Genomic DNA, 16,348 nt, shown 5'->3' on the forward strand with positions numbered 1-16,348 from the left:
GTGGCGGCCAAAAGCCGCACGGGCCTCGCTTTGCAGCGGGGGGAACGGCGGGGGAGGGACCGACGAGGCCCGGCGGCTGCAAGCCGCTCAGGCCTCGGTTCGTAGGGAGGGAGGCGGGGGGGAGATCCAGCGGGAGGGTGGAGGACAGGGAGGAACCGGCAGGATGGGGGGGGGGAAGCTTACCTGCTCCTGCTGGTTCCTCCTCCGGCAGCTCAGTTTGGAGATCCCCCCCCGCGAGTTTCGCGGGTCTTCTTTCTTGTGCTTATCTAATTCCCTTTTGAAGCCGTCCATGCTTGTAGCCACTGCCACCTCCTGTGGCAGTGAATTCCATGTGTTAATCACTCTTTGGGTGAAGAAGTACTTCCTTTAATCCGTTCTAACCCAACTGCTCAGTGATTTCACTGAGTGCCCACGAGTTCTTGTATTGTGAGAAAGGCAGAAAAGTACCTCTTTCTCTACCTGCTCTATCCCATGCATAATCTCGTAAACCTCAATCATGTCTCCCCTCAGCCGTCCTTTCTCCAAGCTAAAGAGCCCCAAGCATTTTAACCTATCTTCATAGGGAAAGTGTTCCAACCCTTTTATCATTCTACTCGCCCTCTTCTGCACTTTGTCCAATGCTATAATATCCTTTTTGAGGTGTGGTGACCCAAACTGTACACAGTACTCCTTACCTTTCGATTTCTAGCAGTGATGTATGCACATATACCCCATTATGTCAAATGCCACACTGTATAACATAACTGCAGTCCATCAATGACAAGGAGAATGAACAGGCTTACACATTATCTGTCTTCCTATTGCTACTCACCAGCGCAACACTTACCAATTCTGGGGGAATCCATGCAAGAAAAGCATCAACTGTGCCCCTTCCCGGCCAGCTATAACGTAGTGGAGCCTCAGCCCTGAGTTCTTCAGCCCCCCGGGGATAAAGAAACAGGGCAGTTATGGCCAGGCACCCCAAGATACCTCTCCCATCCTTTCCAATGCACCAACAGCATGTACTTCTCCTAAAAGGTCAGGTTTCCCTTGCTCGAAAGCCAGTTGAATCTGACTCTGGGGGTGCGGTGCACATCTCCGTTTCCAAGCCGAAGAGCCAGCACTGTCCGAAGACATTTCCGTGGTCATGTGGCTGACATGACTAGACGCCAAGGCGCACGGAGCGCTGTGACCTTCCCACCGAAGCCCTCCCTATTTATCTACTTGCAATTTCTTGCTTTCAAACTGCTAGGGGCCAGAAACGGGAGCTCACTCCGTCATGCGGCACTCGCGTCTTGAACTGCCGAACGACTGTCCTTCCAGTCTGCAGTTCAGCGCCTTAACCACTGAGCCCCCGCCGCCACACCCACTCCTAGGGTCTTGCCCTCGTCTCTTATTTCAGTGCCTGCCCTTGGAGCCCCCGCACACAGTTGCTCTGCAGAATTCTCCCTTAACACCCTAAGTATCCCTGTACTCACCCTAAGTATCAAATATCGGTGCTCCCCACAGGATGTGTCAGTGAGGCAGCTCGGTGGCGCATCACGCCTCTTTTTACTGAAGACCGCACGGGGCCCCTTTCTCAGTACCAAATAGAGCACCCACGAAGAGTAGAAGACCGCAGCGAGGCAAGCAACACCACAGGCACCCAGTCGGTACAAGACTGTAGAGGCTTTAAGGGTCAGGCGAGTGGGGATCAGCAGAAATTGGTAGAGATGCGCCATCTTCTCCCACCATCCGAGGCTGCAAGGGAAGGAGTCTCCTTTTAGGCATTTTGGACGGGATAAAACCAGGACTTTTGAAAAAATCCACGCACATAACACACTTCGCCCAGCTATCACTTCAGGCAGCACTTTGACAAAACGGAGGCTGCTTGTCTTGCTGTGAGTGTGAGATACAGAGCAAGAAGCCGAAATCTGCATCCAAGGCATTAAAGCAAGGAGACCCCAGGAAAACTGAAAAGCTTTCACTGGATGTCATGACAGCCCCATGTTTCTGTGGATGAGGAGAGACGGTTGCCCAAAGGCTACAGAAATCAGAATGGGGGGGTTGGGGGTTGGTCAGGCATCATCTACAGTGGAGGAGGAGGAGGAGGAGATTGGATTTATACCCCGGCCTTCACTACCCAAAGGCGTCTCAGAGCAGCTGACAAACTCCTTTCCCTTCCCCTCCCCACAACAGACACCCTGTGAGGTGGGTGGGGCTGAGGGAGCTCTAACAGAAACTGCTCTTTTTCAAAAACAGCTCTTATCAGAACTACGGATTGCCCAAGGTCATCCAGTCAGATGCAAGTGGAGGAGCGGGGAATCAAACCCGGTTCTCCCAGATTAGAGTCCACGCACTTAACCACTACACCAAACTGGCTCCCAAACAAATGCAACAAATCTGTTTTCAGCGAGTTACCTGACAAAAGTTGGGAGCCAAGTTTTGTCGTAGGTGAAAGGGGCAAAGGTAAAGGTTTCCCTTACTCGAAAGCCAGTCGAACCTGATTCTAGGGGGCGGTGCTCATCTCCATTTCCAAGCCGAAGAGCCACCGCTGTCCGAAGATGTTTCCGTGGTCATGTGGCCGGCATGACTAAACGCTGATGCGCACTGAATGCTGTTACCTTCCCACCAAAGCAGTACCTATTTATCTACTTTCAATTTCTAGGTTGGCAGAAGCTGGGGCCAGAGATGGGAGCTCACTCTGTCAGGTGGCACTTGGGTCTCAAACTGCCGAACTACCGACCTTCCAGTCTGCAGTTCAGCGTCTTAAAATCAAATGAATGAAACCAATTCCCTGAGTTACCAGACAGAAGTTGGGAGCCAAGTTTTTGTCCTCCGTGAAAGGGCCAGTTCAGGGTAAAAGCTCCCACTTGTCCATCTTTCCAAGGGTCTCCCCTTCCCATTCTCTCTTCTCCCTCTGAGGGGTAAACTTCCCAACCCCTTTCTAGACTAGACCAGGAAAACCTGTGAGAGAGGAACAGTCCCCCCCCCAAAAAAAAATCAATGCTCCCTCTAAGCTGCGGAGTTCTTGTGGGCAAAATTCTACTTTGTGAGCCACTGGCATTAAAGTTGTGAGCGAGCGATTTGGCTACTGCATAAATCAGTTTGCTTTGGAGCCCTCCTTCCTGAGCTAAGACAAAAATGTGTGAGCTACCTAGGTAAGAGGGAACACTGCCCCCCCCCCCCCAATTCTGTTTCTGGGTGCTTTCTAAAACGCTCCAGGAGCCCGACTCCACTAGCAGTGTTAAGAAGTGGGGCTAGCACCCTAAGATCACAAGCAAGACCACAGGTGCGCATTAACCTAGCCCAAGAAAGCTCCGTGGAGTTTCATAACCCGAAGTCCTGGGCAGTGTTCCCTCTAAGCTGAGTTAGTGTGAGCTAGATCACGGGGGTTTTAGCCTCCGGCTCACACATTTTTGTCCTAGCTCAGGGAGGATGGCTCCAGAGCAGTGTTCCCTCTAAGCTGAGTGAGTGTGAGCTAGCTCACAGTTTTTTAGCCTCCGGCTCACACGTTTTTGTCTTAGCTCAAGAAGGAGGGCTCCAGAGCAAACTAATTTATGCAGCAGCCAAATCGCTCGCTCACAACTTTAATGCCAGAAACTGATTTATGCAGCAGCCCAATCGCTCGCCCACAGCTTCAATGCCAGGAGCTCACAAAGTAGAATTTTTGCTCACAAGACTCCGCACCTTAGAGGGGACATTGGCTCCTGGGGCTTCACCCACCCACCCACCCATCCTCTTACCTCGGCAGCTCCTGCGGACTTGAGTCCAACCGATTCCGTTCCTGTGACCCCTCCTCCCCCTCCAGCTCCGCCCGGCCTCCCTGGAACAAACGCGCGCCCCTCCTACGGTGCTGGAAGGAAGGGGAAACCGAAGGGCAGGGGGTGCCCCCACCGAAGCGCCTCTGCCCGGCTCCCCTGCCCGGCTCCAGCTTCGCCCAGGCGGAGGAGAAACAGGCAGGCGATTGCTGGTGACGTAGCCGGAGGGTTGAGCCCGGGGTTGAGCCGGGCAGGGCGGAGGAGGACGAGCGGGCGGCCCGCGCACACTCACAAGAGGTGGAATTTGGCCCTCGGAGTCCACGGCCAACACCCCGGGGCTCAGGGAGGCGGGGAACGTTTTGCTCCCCCCCCCCGTTGCAGCTGTCGCCGCCAGCAGTGGCAATACTATTGGCAGTGGCCGCCATAACTTTTTTAAAAGCCCCCTAAGAGAGCTGCGGTGGCTCAAGTGGTTAAGACGCTGAACTGCAGGCTGTGGAAGGTCGGTAGTTCAGCAGTTCGAGACCCGGGTGCCGCATGACGGAGTGAGCTCCCATCTCTAGTTCCAGCTCCTGCCAACCTAGCAGTTCGAAAGCAAGAAATTGCAAGTAGAGAAATAGGGACCACTTCGGTGGGAAGGTAACAGAGTTCCGTGCGCCTTGGTGTTTAGTCATGCCGGCCACATGACCACGGAAACGTCTTCGGACAGCGCTGGCTCTTCGGCCTGGAAACGGAGATGAGCACCGCAACCCTTTATCTTTACCTTTAAGAGAGCTGGAGGAGCCGGAATGACCTCTTGCGTGTGATGTCATCACACGCGAGAGGTGGAATAGAGGTGGGCAAGGGTCCTCTCCATTATTCCTTATGGGCAATCATAGATTCTCTGTTGGCAGTTATGTACTGCACTATCCCCTCTGACCAAGCCTATTCTCCATTATTCTCTATGGGCACTCATGTATTCCCTACGGGCAATCGCTGTCCTTAGTTTTAGTACATCCCATTAGTCCCTATGGGCAAGCGTGCTTTCCATTAGTCCCTATGGGCAAGCATACTTTCCATTATTCCCTATGGGCAAGCGTGCTTTCCATTAGTCCCTATGGGCAAGCGTGCTTTCCATTAGTCCCTATGGGCAAGCGTGCTTTCCATTAGTCCCTATGGGCAAGCGTGCTTTCCATTAGTCCCTATGGGCAAGCGTGCTTTCCATTAGTCCCTATGGGCAAGCGTGCTTTCCATTAGTCCCTATGGGCAAGCGTGGTTTCCATTATTCTCTATGGGCTAGCATTGTCTCTATTATTCGCTATGGGCAAGGATGCTCCCCAGTAGTTCCTATGGGCAAGCCTGTTCTTTCTTAATCCCTATGGCAAGCATTGGCCCTGTTTTCCCTATGGGGAAATTTGGTCTGTATTATTCCCTTTGGGCAAGCGTGGACCCCAATATCCTCTGTGGGCAAGCGTGGTTTCCTTTATTCCCTATGGGCACGTGTGGTCTCCCTTATTCCCTCTGGACAAGCGTGGTCTCCCTTATTCATTGTGTGAAGCGTGGACTCCATTATACCCTATGGTCAGGTGTACTCTGCTCTCCATTGCTCCCTATGGGCAATCATAGATTCTCTGTTGGCAATTATGTCCCTATGAGCAATCATGGAACCTCTGTTGGCATGTATGTACTCCATTATCCCCTATGGGCAAGCGTCCTGACTCCTCTCCATTATTCCTTATGGGCAGTCATGGATTCTCTATTGGCAATTATGGATTCTCTGTTGGCAATTATGTACTGAACTATCCCCTCTGGGCAAGCCTACTCTCCATTATTCCCTATGGGCAATTATGGATTCTCTATTGGCAATTATGTACTCCATTATCCCCTATGGGCAATCACGCATTCTCTATTGGCACGCATGTATTGCCTGTGGGCACTCGCTGTCCACTCATGTATATCCCCTATGGGCAATCGCTTGTCCTTAGTTTTAGTACGGGCCCTTTATTTTACCCCCGGGAAGCAATATATGAATTTGATCTAACCCAAAGTGTCTGTGAGCGTGTGTGGAGTGCCTGAATATCGCCACGCCTTTTTGATGTCGAATCACCGGGCGGGGCTTTCGGGCGGCTGCCTCTTGATCACCCAGAAAGGCTAATTTTGTTCGCGGGTTTGATCGCTAGTAATTAAGCAGAAACCACCACACCCTGTGAGGAAGGACGTCATACTGTTCGTCTTTGGTAACTCTTTGGTCTACTACAGCATTATTCTTATCCCAGAAGGAATTCACTCATGTGGGGGAGGGAGGTGGAATTTGCACGCCTCTCGTCATCTCAGCAATTATTAGGGTAATGTTGAGTCGAGTAAAATAAAAAAAAACTCACCCCGTGGTTCCACTGGGGCTCGAACCCAGGACCTTCTGCGTGTAAAGCAGACGTGATAACCACTACACTATGGAACCGCACAGTGTTCTTTGCTCCTCCTCTTCTGTAGTATATTTACCATGCCTCTGTTTGCTACTTCCTGTTTTCTGATTGGTCAGGTTCCCCGCCTACTTCCGATGAAAGGGGAGAGCACCAGAGACCTGGATGGTTAAGAGACTGGGGGAAGACTCTTTTCCACTCCCGCCGATCCGTTTAAGTCGTGACCGACCGCTTTCTCTTGGGCTACAGAATGTTCCTTTCTTTCTTTACAGGACTGTATGGACGCATGCTGTGTCTAGCAGCCGCGAGCACAGGCGGAGTTTCCCTTTCTAAACAGCATAAGAAATAAGAGTTATTCCGGATCACACGGATATTCAGGTCATTCATCGGGAGCAAGGGATTGCACGATGTAAACTCTGGCAGATTTCTGTCTCTGTCTGAACGATGCTTCTGACACAGAACAGTAATACACGGTGTCCCCCCTAAGCCGAGTTGAGTGTGAGCTGGCTCACAGATTTTTTTTTTTTTTGCCTTAGCTCAGGAAGGAGGGCTCCAGAGCAAACGAATGTATGCAGTAGCCAAATACCTCGCTAGTTTGGTGTAATTTGGTGTAGTGGTTAAGTGCGCGGTCTCTAATCTGGGAGAACCGGGTTTGATTCCCCACCCCTCCACTTGCACCTGGCTGGATGACCTTGGGCAAGCCGTAGCTCTGATAAGAGCTGTTCTGGAAAAAGAGCCCTTTCTGTCAGAGCTCTCTCAGCCCCCCCTACCTCACAGGGTGCCTGTTGTGGGGAGGGGAAGGGAAAGGAGTTTGTAAGCCCCTCTGAGACACCTTTGGGGAGTGAAGGGCGGGGTATAAATCCAATCTCTTCTTCTTCTTCTTTGCTCACAACTTTAGTGCCAGGAGCTCACAAAGTAGAATTTTTGCTCACAAGACTCCACAGCTTAGAGGGAGCATTGATCATGGACCAAAGTACATCAGTACAGTAATAGACCAAATACCTCCGCAGAGGCTTCTTTGCCTTTCGGAAATGTCAGAATGGTGAGAATTCAACAGACCGTGGTTTCCTGGTGCTGTGGCTTTATGGAGGAAAGCTGCACCTGGTGGGTGGCATAGGGCAGTTACAGGCAGGGGGATCTGCTCACAGGAGGGAAACATGTGGGGAGCTCTTAAACTAAAGGCAGTAGAGCCACCCCTCCCCCTTTCCCTCCATGCCCCTGCTGCAGCTTCAACCAGCAACTTGATCTATGGGTCATTTAATAATAAGACTTGTTGTCTCCCTGCTGTGTCAAGTTTCACCTATTAATTTCTGCATATCAAAGGACTTTGAAAGGCACAGGAGCAGACAAGACTGTCCCTCTCCTGTGTGGGGCGATAGCCCTGAAAGGATATAAGACATATTCTAGTGACCACGTTGCCCTTTTATGACTGCAGATGGAAGGTGGTTCCCCCCCCCGTCCTCAATAGAGAAGATGAAATCCTATTTCTAATGGGGTTCACCAGTACTATGGAGAACCACCATTGCCCTCCTTATCAATATTTCTTGGGGGGGGGATTTATTTTTTGAATTTCTACCCCGCCCTTGGCCCTCCCAGCCAGAGCTGACTCAGGGCAGCTTACATAAAACAGATAAATTACATTAGAAGAAGAGGAGGAGGAGGAGATTGGACTTATACCCCCCCCCTTTTCACTTGGAGTCTCAGAGCGGCTTACAAACTCCTTTCCCTTCCCCTCCCCACAAAAGACACAGTGTGAGGTCGGTGGGGCTGTGAGAGCTCTTTCAAGGACAGCTCTTGTCAGAACTATGGCTTGCCCAAGGTCATCCGGCAGCTGCAAGTGGAGGAGTGGGGAATCAAACCCGGTTCTCTCAGATTAGTGTCCACGCACTTAACCGCTACACCAAACTGGCAACATAAGTTGCAATTAAAACAATTCTAAAACCATAATAAAGTGCTAGTAGTTGTCGTTGTTCATATGATGGTAGCAGCCATTATTCAGTATTCTCAGCTCAGAGTGTTCATTTTGACTGTCCTTGCAGTACTTGGGCTGTTGGTGGCAATTCCCCAAATCCAGGGCTCTCTCAAGTTCAAACAAATAGCAATTAAGGGAACAGCAATACAATAGACATCAAAACACAAATTGCTGCAAAAGTTCATACAATCAAGAATAATAGACAATAATAAAGATGATGAGCTTCGTAGTGTGTATAATTCCTTGTTTTAATCAATTCCAGGGCTCTCTCAAGTTCAAACAAATAGCAATTAAGGGAACAGCAATACAATAGACATCAAAACACAAATTGCTGCAAAAGTTCATACAATCAAGAATAATAGACAATAATAAAGATGATGAGCTTCGTAGTGTGTATAATTCCTTGTTTTAATCAATAACAGGACGCCATCCAGAAGAGGTGGTGACGTCAAGAAGAGACGGACATCTCGAGTAATCATCCGTTTCGAAAATTTTCAATATAATTCTAAGATTCAGATAATTCTTTTCACAGCTCTCAGCTAACAATCTTTAAGTCGGACTACAAGTCTTAACACCTGTATATGGGACTTCCATTATATAGGAAGCCTCTGAAGACCATGTGCCATTCCTACTGAAGGTGCCAACTTATCAGTGCTATTCACCAATTCACTGTTAGTCTAACATCATTTTTACAAACACTGGGAGCAGAAACAAGCAGAGTATTTCATACAAAGGGAGTATTTCATACAAAGGGATATATACAATGTACAACTAAAGAATCACAGTGAATTGGTGAATAGCACTGATAAGTTGGCACCTTCAGTAGGAATGGCCCATGGTCTTCAGAGGCTTCCTATATAATGGTCGGTTGCCAAACTTAGAACTATAATATAGAATTCTAGCATCCATGGCCATAGGGTCCACATCTTAGTCATTATATTTCATTGGGCTATACCATGTTATTTTAGCATTCCAGACCCATATTTACCTCATAATCCCTTTCCACAGTGACTCCCATGTTCCTTGGGAGAAGTGGAATCAATGCCCCATATGTTCTTCCGCTGCCCCTTTCATCAAGTTTATTTTTGTTGTTGTTCAGTCGCACAGTCGAGTCCGACTCTTCGCGACCCCATGGACCAGATCACGCCAGGCCTTCCTGTCTTCCGCCGTCCTCTGAAGTTGGCTCAATTTCATGTTAGCAGGCGTCTTTTAATTTCATGGCTGCAGTCACAGTCTGCGGTGATCTGGGATCCCAGGAACGTGAAGTCTGTCACTACTTCCACAGCTTCCCCTTCTATTTGCCAAGGAGTGATGGGGCCGGATGCCATGATCTTAGTTTTTTTGATGTTGAGCTTCAAGCCCACTTTTGCGCTCTCCTCTTTTACTCTGAGCAAGAGGCTCTTTAGATCCTTTTCACTTTCAGCCATTAGAGTGGTATCATCTGCATATCTGAGGTTGTTGATCTTTTCCCCAGCAATCTTAATTCCCGCTTGTGATTCATCCAGGCCAGCATTTCGCATGATGTACTCTGCATATATATTAAATAAGCAAGGTGACAGTATACATCCTTGTCGTACTCCTTTTCCTATGCTGAACCAATCAGTTGTTCCGTATCCGGTTCTAACTGTCGCTTCTTGGCCCTTATACAGGTTTCTCAAGAGACATGTGAGGTGGTCTGGTACTCCCATCTCTTTAAGGACCTGCCATAGTTTGTTGTGATCCACACAGTCAAAGGCTTTAGCATAGTCAATGAAGCAGAAGTAGATATTTTTCTGGTACTCTCTTGCTTTCTCCATAATCCAGCGAATGTTGGCAATATGATCTCTCGTTCCTCTACCTCTTCGAAACCCAGCTTGTACTTCTGGTAGTTCTCTATCCACGTACTGTTGAAGCCTAGCTTGTAGGATCTTGAGCATGACCTTGCTAGCGTGTGATATGAGTGCAATTGTGCGATAGTTTGAACATTCCTTGGCATTGCCCTTCTTTGGGATTGGAATGTATACTGATCTTTTCCAATCCTGTGGCCACTGTTGCGTTTTCCAAATTTGCTGGCAAATGGAGTGCAGAACTTTAACAGCATCATCTTCTAAGACTTTGAATAGCTCAGCTGGAATACCATCACCTCCACTAGCTTTGTTGTTAGTAATGCTTTCTAAGGCCCATTTAACTTCACATTCCAGGATGTCTGGCTCAAGGTCAGTGATTATACCGTCGTGTTTGTCAAGGACATTGAGGTCTTTCTTGTATAGTTCTTCTGTGTATTCTTGCCATCTTTTCCTAATCTCTTCTGCTTCTGTTAGGTCCCTACCGTTTTTGTCCTTTATCATGGCCAGCTTTGCATGGAACGCTCCCTTGATTTCTCCAATTTTCTTGAAGAGATCTCTAGTCCTTCCCATTCTATTGTTTTCTTCTATTACTTTGCACTGTTCATTCAGGAAGGCCTCCTTATCTCTCCTTGCTGTTCTCTGGAAATCTGCGTTCAGTTGGGTAAATCTTTCCTTTTCGCCTTTGCCTTTCGCTTTCCTTCTTTCCTCTGCTATTTGTAAAGCCTCATCAGAAAGCCATTTTGCTTTCTTGCATTTCTTTTTCTTTGGTATGGTGGTGATTGCTGCCTCCTGTACGATGTCACGAACCTCTGTCCATAGTTCTTCAGGCACTCTATCTATCAAATCCAGACCCTTGAATCTATTCTTCACCTCTACTGTATATTCATCAGGGATGCGATCTAGGTCAAACCTGAATGGCCTCGTGGTTTTCCCAATTTTCTTCAGTTTAAGTCTGAATTTTGCAATGAGTAGCTCATGATCTGAACCACAGTCAGCTCCAGGTCTTGTTTTTACTGACTGGATAGAGCTTCTCCATCTTTGACTGCAAATTATATAGTCAATCTGATTTCGGTGTTGCCCATCTGGTGATGTCCATGTGTAGAGTCGCCTCTTAGGTTGTTGGAAAAGGGTGTTCGCTATGACCAGTGTGTTCTCTTGACAAAACTCTGTTAACCTTTGCCCTGCTTCATTTTGCTTTCCAAGGCCAAACTTGTCTGTTATTCCGGTTACCTTTTGACTTCCTACTTTAGCATTCCAGTCCCCTATGATGATGAGGACATCATTTTTTGGTGTTAGTTCTATAAGGTGTTGTAGGTCTTCATAGAACCGGTCCACTTCAGCCTCTTCTGCATCAGTGGTTGGGGCATAGACTTGGATTACTGTGATGTTGAATGGTTTGCCTTGGAATCGGACAGAAATCATTCTGTCATTTTTGAGATTGTATCCCAGTACTGCCTTTTGCACTCTCTTGTTGACTATAAAGGCCACACCATTTTTTCTACGAGATTCCTGGCCACAGTAGTAGATATAATGGTCTTCTGAGTTAAATTCGCCCATTCCTGTCCACTTTAGTTCACTGATTCCTAGGATATCGATGTTCAGTCTTGCCATCTCATTTTTGACCACGTCAAGCTTACCTTGATTCATAGATCTTACATTCCAGGTTCCTATGTAGTATTGTTCTTTGCAGCATCGGACTTTCCTTTCACTATCAGACACATCCACAACTGAGCGTCCTTTCGGCTTTGGCCCAGCCGCTTCACTCTTTCTGGGGTTACTTGTACTTGCTCTCTGCTCTTCCTCAGTAGCATATTGGACACCTTCCGACCTGAGGGGCTCATCTTCCGGCGTCATATCTTTTAGCCTTTTGGTGCTTTCTATGGGGTTTTCTTGGCAAAAGTACTGGAGTGGGTTGCCATTTCCTTCTCCAGGGGGATCACTCTTGGTCTGAGTTCTCTGCTATGGCCTGTCCGTCTTGGGTGGCCCTTCACGGCATAGCCCACAGCTTCATTGAACTGCTCAAGCCCCCTCGCCACGACAAGGCAGTGATCCATGAGGGTACAATTTTACTAAATTGTATTTGATGTTTTATTATTGCAATATCTTTTGCTATGTAAGCCGCCCTGAGCCCTATGGGGGAGGGCGGGATATAAATTTAATAAATAAATAAATAAGTATTCAGGCTCAAATATGCTGCTAAGCTTCTAATGGATCCCAGGCAGCATACTTGAGCCTGAATACTTATTGAGATCAGAATCCTATCTAAATGCGTTATCTTTCCTGATTTTCTGTAAAGCATGGGAGCTTTTGTACTACTCTGTAGAATATTTCTTGAGAAAGATCCAATTTTGAAACGTTGTTATATAATCCGGAGACAATGTTTATATATTTTAACACAAGGATTTTCTTATGATCTGAAGGAATTTGTTCATTGTGTTGTGGTGCTTGTTGACAATAATATACAGAAAGCATTTTCTTTGCAAGTCTTGTTGACTGCTTGATTTGTGGGTCAGACTCTCACGACTGTTTTCTTTACATTTGTTCTTTGATCAGGTCGTCTGCATCAGAAGGCGTTCTGCAGCACAGTCCCACACAGTTATTCCAGGCTAAACCTAATGAAATCTATGAGCTTAAACAGGGTTATCTCTGTAAGGGATATGTATTGCTATTAAACAATCCCAGAGGTAACCATACATACAACTTTTCCTTTCCATGAGGTACATGGAACAAGTATTGAGGTAACCAATAGTTGTTAAGAAGGAATCTTTCAATTAGTACTTTTTAAAAAAATCAGGTTTAATGGGCAAGCACTACCATGGATATTATGGAGCTGCGGTGGCTCAAGTGGTTAAGATGCTGAACTGCAGGCTGTGGAAGGTCAGTAGTTCAGCAGTTCAAGACCCAGGTGCCGTGTGATGGAGTGAGCTCCCATCTCTAGTTCCAGCTCCTGCCAACCTAGCAGTTCAAAAGGAAGGAATTGCAAGTAGATAAATAGGTACCACTTCGGTGGGAAGGTAACAGCGTTCCGTGCGCCTTAGTGTTTAGACATGCGATTCGACTGGCTTTCGAGCAAGGGAACCTTTACCTTTACTTACCATGGATATTAGACCTGTGTCAGTAGCAACTAGGTCCCCAATAGCTAAAAACAGTTTTCTATTAATCAGCCTATAAATGTGCAAGTAACTAGTAAGGCCATGCCTATGATTTACAAGTATAATGCAAGAGCCATCCCTAGTCACAAAGTTTGGCAGAGGTGAGCAGGCAAAAATCTAGGTGGTTCTAAAGGGCTAGTCAATAATGTTGAGACTAGGATATGCATTCCAAACTTTCTTTATGAGCAAACACCCTATTTACCAGAAAGGGAGATGAATTTTTTCTCTATATGTGCCTTCAAGAAAATGAGGAATTCATCTTAAATATGCATACAAGTTACACTTATAACTTATAACAAGTTACGCATATAATTTTTAGGGGGACTGACACATTCAGGGTCATCTTCTCTTTGAGTAAATACATAAAGAAAGCCATACCCTTCATTCTTCCCATCTCCTATTCCCCCCATGTTCCTTGTTTACAGACTATTCCATCTTATCCATATCCTCAAGCCTCACCTACAACTGAGAGATGCTTCCTCTTACTGCATGTAATTGTTTTGCCCTTTACTGCACTGATGTGGTGTCAGCTAGTGCTGCCAAGAGTATGGTGTCTGTATCTCTTTACTGTGCATTCCTTCCCTTGCGCTTAATTGCCTCTTTGCTGCAACGCATATCACTCAAGGCCACTGGAGGAGTTGATGTGTCTAGAAGTCGTGGGAAGCTCTCACCTACCCTGCTTTTGCAGCCATTAGTTCTCAGCCAAATGCCCGCACGCGGGAACCCACCTAATTGGGTACTACGTGTGTGGGGGGGTGTATACGAATGCCCTATATCCTATTATGCACATAGGTAACCTGCCATTCCTAACAGTGTTCATGTTACTGCATCTATGGCTTTTCAATAAAAGTAAAACCTTCCTGGAAGCGTGTACTTCGTTGTTTTGCTGTGGATCCTGACATGTGGGAACGGATTGCATCCTATGTGTTTTCCCATGAACGCTCACAGAACATATTAACAAAATGATTATAAGAAAAGCCATAACTAGCAGAGGAATTATAATAGCTACATACAACTCAGCTTCTATGTCTGAGGCTGCTCACTGCTAATATTAGTGCCCAAGACGTGTACCTTGGAAACAAAAGCAGAAGACTGCTTTAAAAACAGCTTTATTCAATGAGCCATAGCCACAATACTGAATAAAGGAAAAATGTAAACTTCATATAGAATGCGAACATCCTTTTAAATTTTGGGATCCAGTTTTGTGGGGGGGGAAACAGATTCAGTACCATGTGATTCCATTCTAAATTTTCTTGTTCTAACTTATGTGGCCATTAGAAAAGGTATTTTAAATGTTCAGGAATATGTAACAGTTGCGCTCTGGGTGCCCCTGTATAAATCGATGGTGCAGCCTCATTTGAAGTACTGTGTACAGTTCTGGTCACCACACCTCAAAACGGATATTATAGCTTTGGGAAAAGTGCAGAAAGGGGCAACTCGGATGATAAAAGGGTTGGAACACTTTCCCTATGAGGAAAGGTTAAGGCGCTCAGGGCTCTTTAGCTTGGAGAAAAGACGACTGAGGGGTGACATGATCGAGGTTTATAAGATTATGCATGGGAAAGAGCAGGTAGAGAAAGAGGTACTCTTCTCCCTTTCTCACAATACAAGAACTCGTGGGCACTCAATTAAATTGCTGAGCAGTCAGGTTAGAACAGATAAAAGGAAGTACTTCTTCACCCAAAGAGTGATTAACACATGGAATTCACTGCCACAGGAGGTGGCGGCGGCTACAAGCATGGATGGCTTCAAGAGGAGCATATGGAGCAGAGGTCCATTAGTGGCTATTAGCCACAAGGTATAGATAGGAACTCTAGGTCCGGGGCAAGTGATGCACTGCATTCTTGGTGCTGGGGGGGGGGCCACAGTGGGAGGGCTTCTAGTGTCCTGGCCCCACTGCTGGACTTCCTGATGGCACCTGGTATTTTCTGGCCACTGTGTGACAGAGTGTTGGACTGGATGGGCCATGGGCCTGATCCAATATTGGCTTCTCTTAAGTTCTTATGCTCAACAGCATGTTGATGTAGTTGCTTCCTAAAGCAACTCCATAGTTTGCTCTCTGCTTAACACCTTTGCTCACTGGAAAAAGGTGGGCTACAAATAAAGTAAAAAAAATAAAATACAGAGAAGTATGCTTCTTTCTAGTACATATTTCAAACCACTGGAGCTCCGAACAGTGATTTACCAGACTCTGTTAAACGGTCGATATCTACACGCTTATCCATTGCAACCATACATCAGGGTGTGTCAGTGACAAACATCGATCAAGCAAAAAACAATTAAAGACAAAAAGCTAGAGGCACTTATATTTGGATACTCGCTCTCTGCTACAAAGTGCTCCCGACAGAGTACAGTGGCCATTCGCCATTTCCCTCATTAATTCAGCACAGTTCATATTTTGAGGCTAACTTGTATATCCATGTTTGATAATTGAGCTTAATACCTTTGGTCATAGAAGCTAATAAACATAAGTAAGTAAAAGCGCGGTCACACGTGACAGATAACGCAGGGGGGAAGCGATGCTATTTGCCCCCCTGCGCGATCAGACACAACGGCGGGTGAATCGGGGGTTTTCCATCGCCACATGTTTCTGGTGCGCTTCAATGAGGGCTCACTGACGCAATGGGAGCGTGCTGGAGCGATCACACGGGAAGGCCGTCTGCGGTCTGTGGCAAACCCATTTGCAACTGCACTTCTCCAGGTATTTTTTAACTCCGACTGGCAGCTGCTAATTCTGCGTGTGATGGGGACCTAAGTAAGTAAGCACAGCAGTTTACGCTCCATGTGCATAGGACAAGTCGCAGGATCCCGGGGACACGGGTCCCCTCACTGCAAGTTGCTGCTCAGGTACTGCAAGAACATGCTGCCCAGCCGGGGCAGACTCTCTTCTCCTTCTCCGGGGTGCATCTTGGCGTAGCTGAGAAACTGTCTCCGGAGCCGGCTCAGCTCGGGCAGGCCGACGGGCCGGCTCAGCAGCAAGCCCGGGGATTCCTGGCCCAGCCCCTCCACGGCCAGCGGGACGACCTGGCCGGGCTGGACGCCGTCCCTCTGCGCGGCCACGAGGGCGGCCGCCACGTCCTGGGTGAGGCGGTCGAGGCGGTGGAGGAAGGCGGCGGGCTGGAGGGGCTGGGCGCGCGTCGACTGGTTGGGGGGCGGCGGGCGGCGCTCGAAGAGGGCGGCGCGGATCTCCGGCAGGGGCAGGGGCTGGGCGGGGTCGTGGGGCGCGGCGAAGAGGGGCCGGTCCCAGCGGTGGCGCGAGTCGGGCGGCTCCAGGGGCGGGCGG

General features: G+C 47.8%; 2 protein-coding genes and 1 non-coding gene across 4 annotated transcripts in view; all 3 read right to left on the bottom strand.

Annotated features, from left to right (window-relative positions):
• Positions 1 to 4,001, bottom strand: part of LOC107118743 (epoxide hydrolase 3-like) — an 11,380-nt gene extending 7,379 nt beyond the window's left edge. The window contains exons 1-3 of one of the 2 annotated variants that reach the window (XM_015421100.1): positions 3,705 to 4,001; positions 1,458 to 1,719; positions 827 to 912 (exon numbers count right to left, since the gene is read on the bottom strand). In XM_015421100.1, the coding sequence (XP_015276586.1) occupies positions 827 to 912; positions 1,458 to 1,700 (329 nt within the window). In that variant the 5' untranslated portion in view covers positions 1,701 to 1,719; positions 3,705 to 4,001. Of the gene's footprint in view, positions 1 to 826; positions 913 to 1,457; positions 1,720 to 2,379; positions 2,438 to 3,704 lie in introns of those variants that run through there. The other variant, XM_015421109.1, reaches the window with a different exon arrangement.
• A 2,079-nt stretch (positions 4,002 to 6,080) lies between these two features.
• TRNAV-UAC lies at positions 6,081 to 6,153 on the bottom strand. Its single transcript has one exon. It is a non-coding gene; the product is annotated as a tRNA-Val (tRNA).
• An 8,852-nt stretch (positions 6,154 to 15,005) lies between these two features.
• KTI12 (KTI12 chromatin associated homolog) overlaps positions 15,006 to 16,348 on the bottom strand; it is a 1,635-nt gene continuing 292 nt past the window's right edge. The window contains exon 2 of the mRNA XM_015421068.1: positions 15,006 to 16,341. Coding sequence (XP_015276554.1) covers positions 15,892 to 16,341 — 450 coding nt within the window. The 3' untranslated portion in view covers positions 15,006 to 15,891. The remainder of the gene's footprint in view (positions 16,342 to 16,348) is intronic.

Source organism: Gekko japonicus, unplaced genomic scaffold (assembly GCF_001447785.1).
Source record: "Gekko japonicus isolate JY-2015 unplaced genomic scaffold, Gekko_japonicus_V1.1 scaffold644, whole genome shotgun sequence".
Taxonomy (NCBI): Eukaryota; Metazoa; Chordata; class Lepidosauria; order Squamata; family Gekkonidae; genus Gekko; species Gekko japonicus.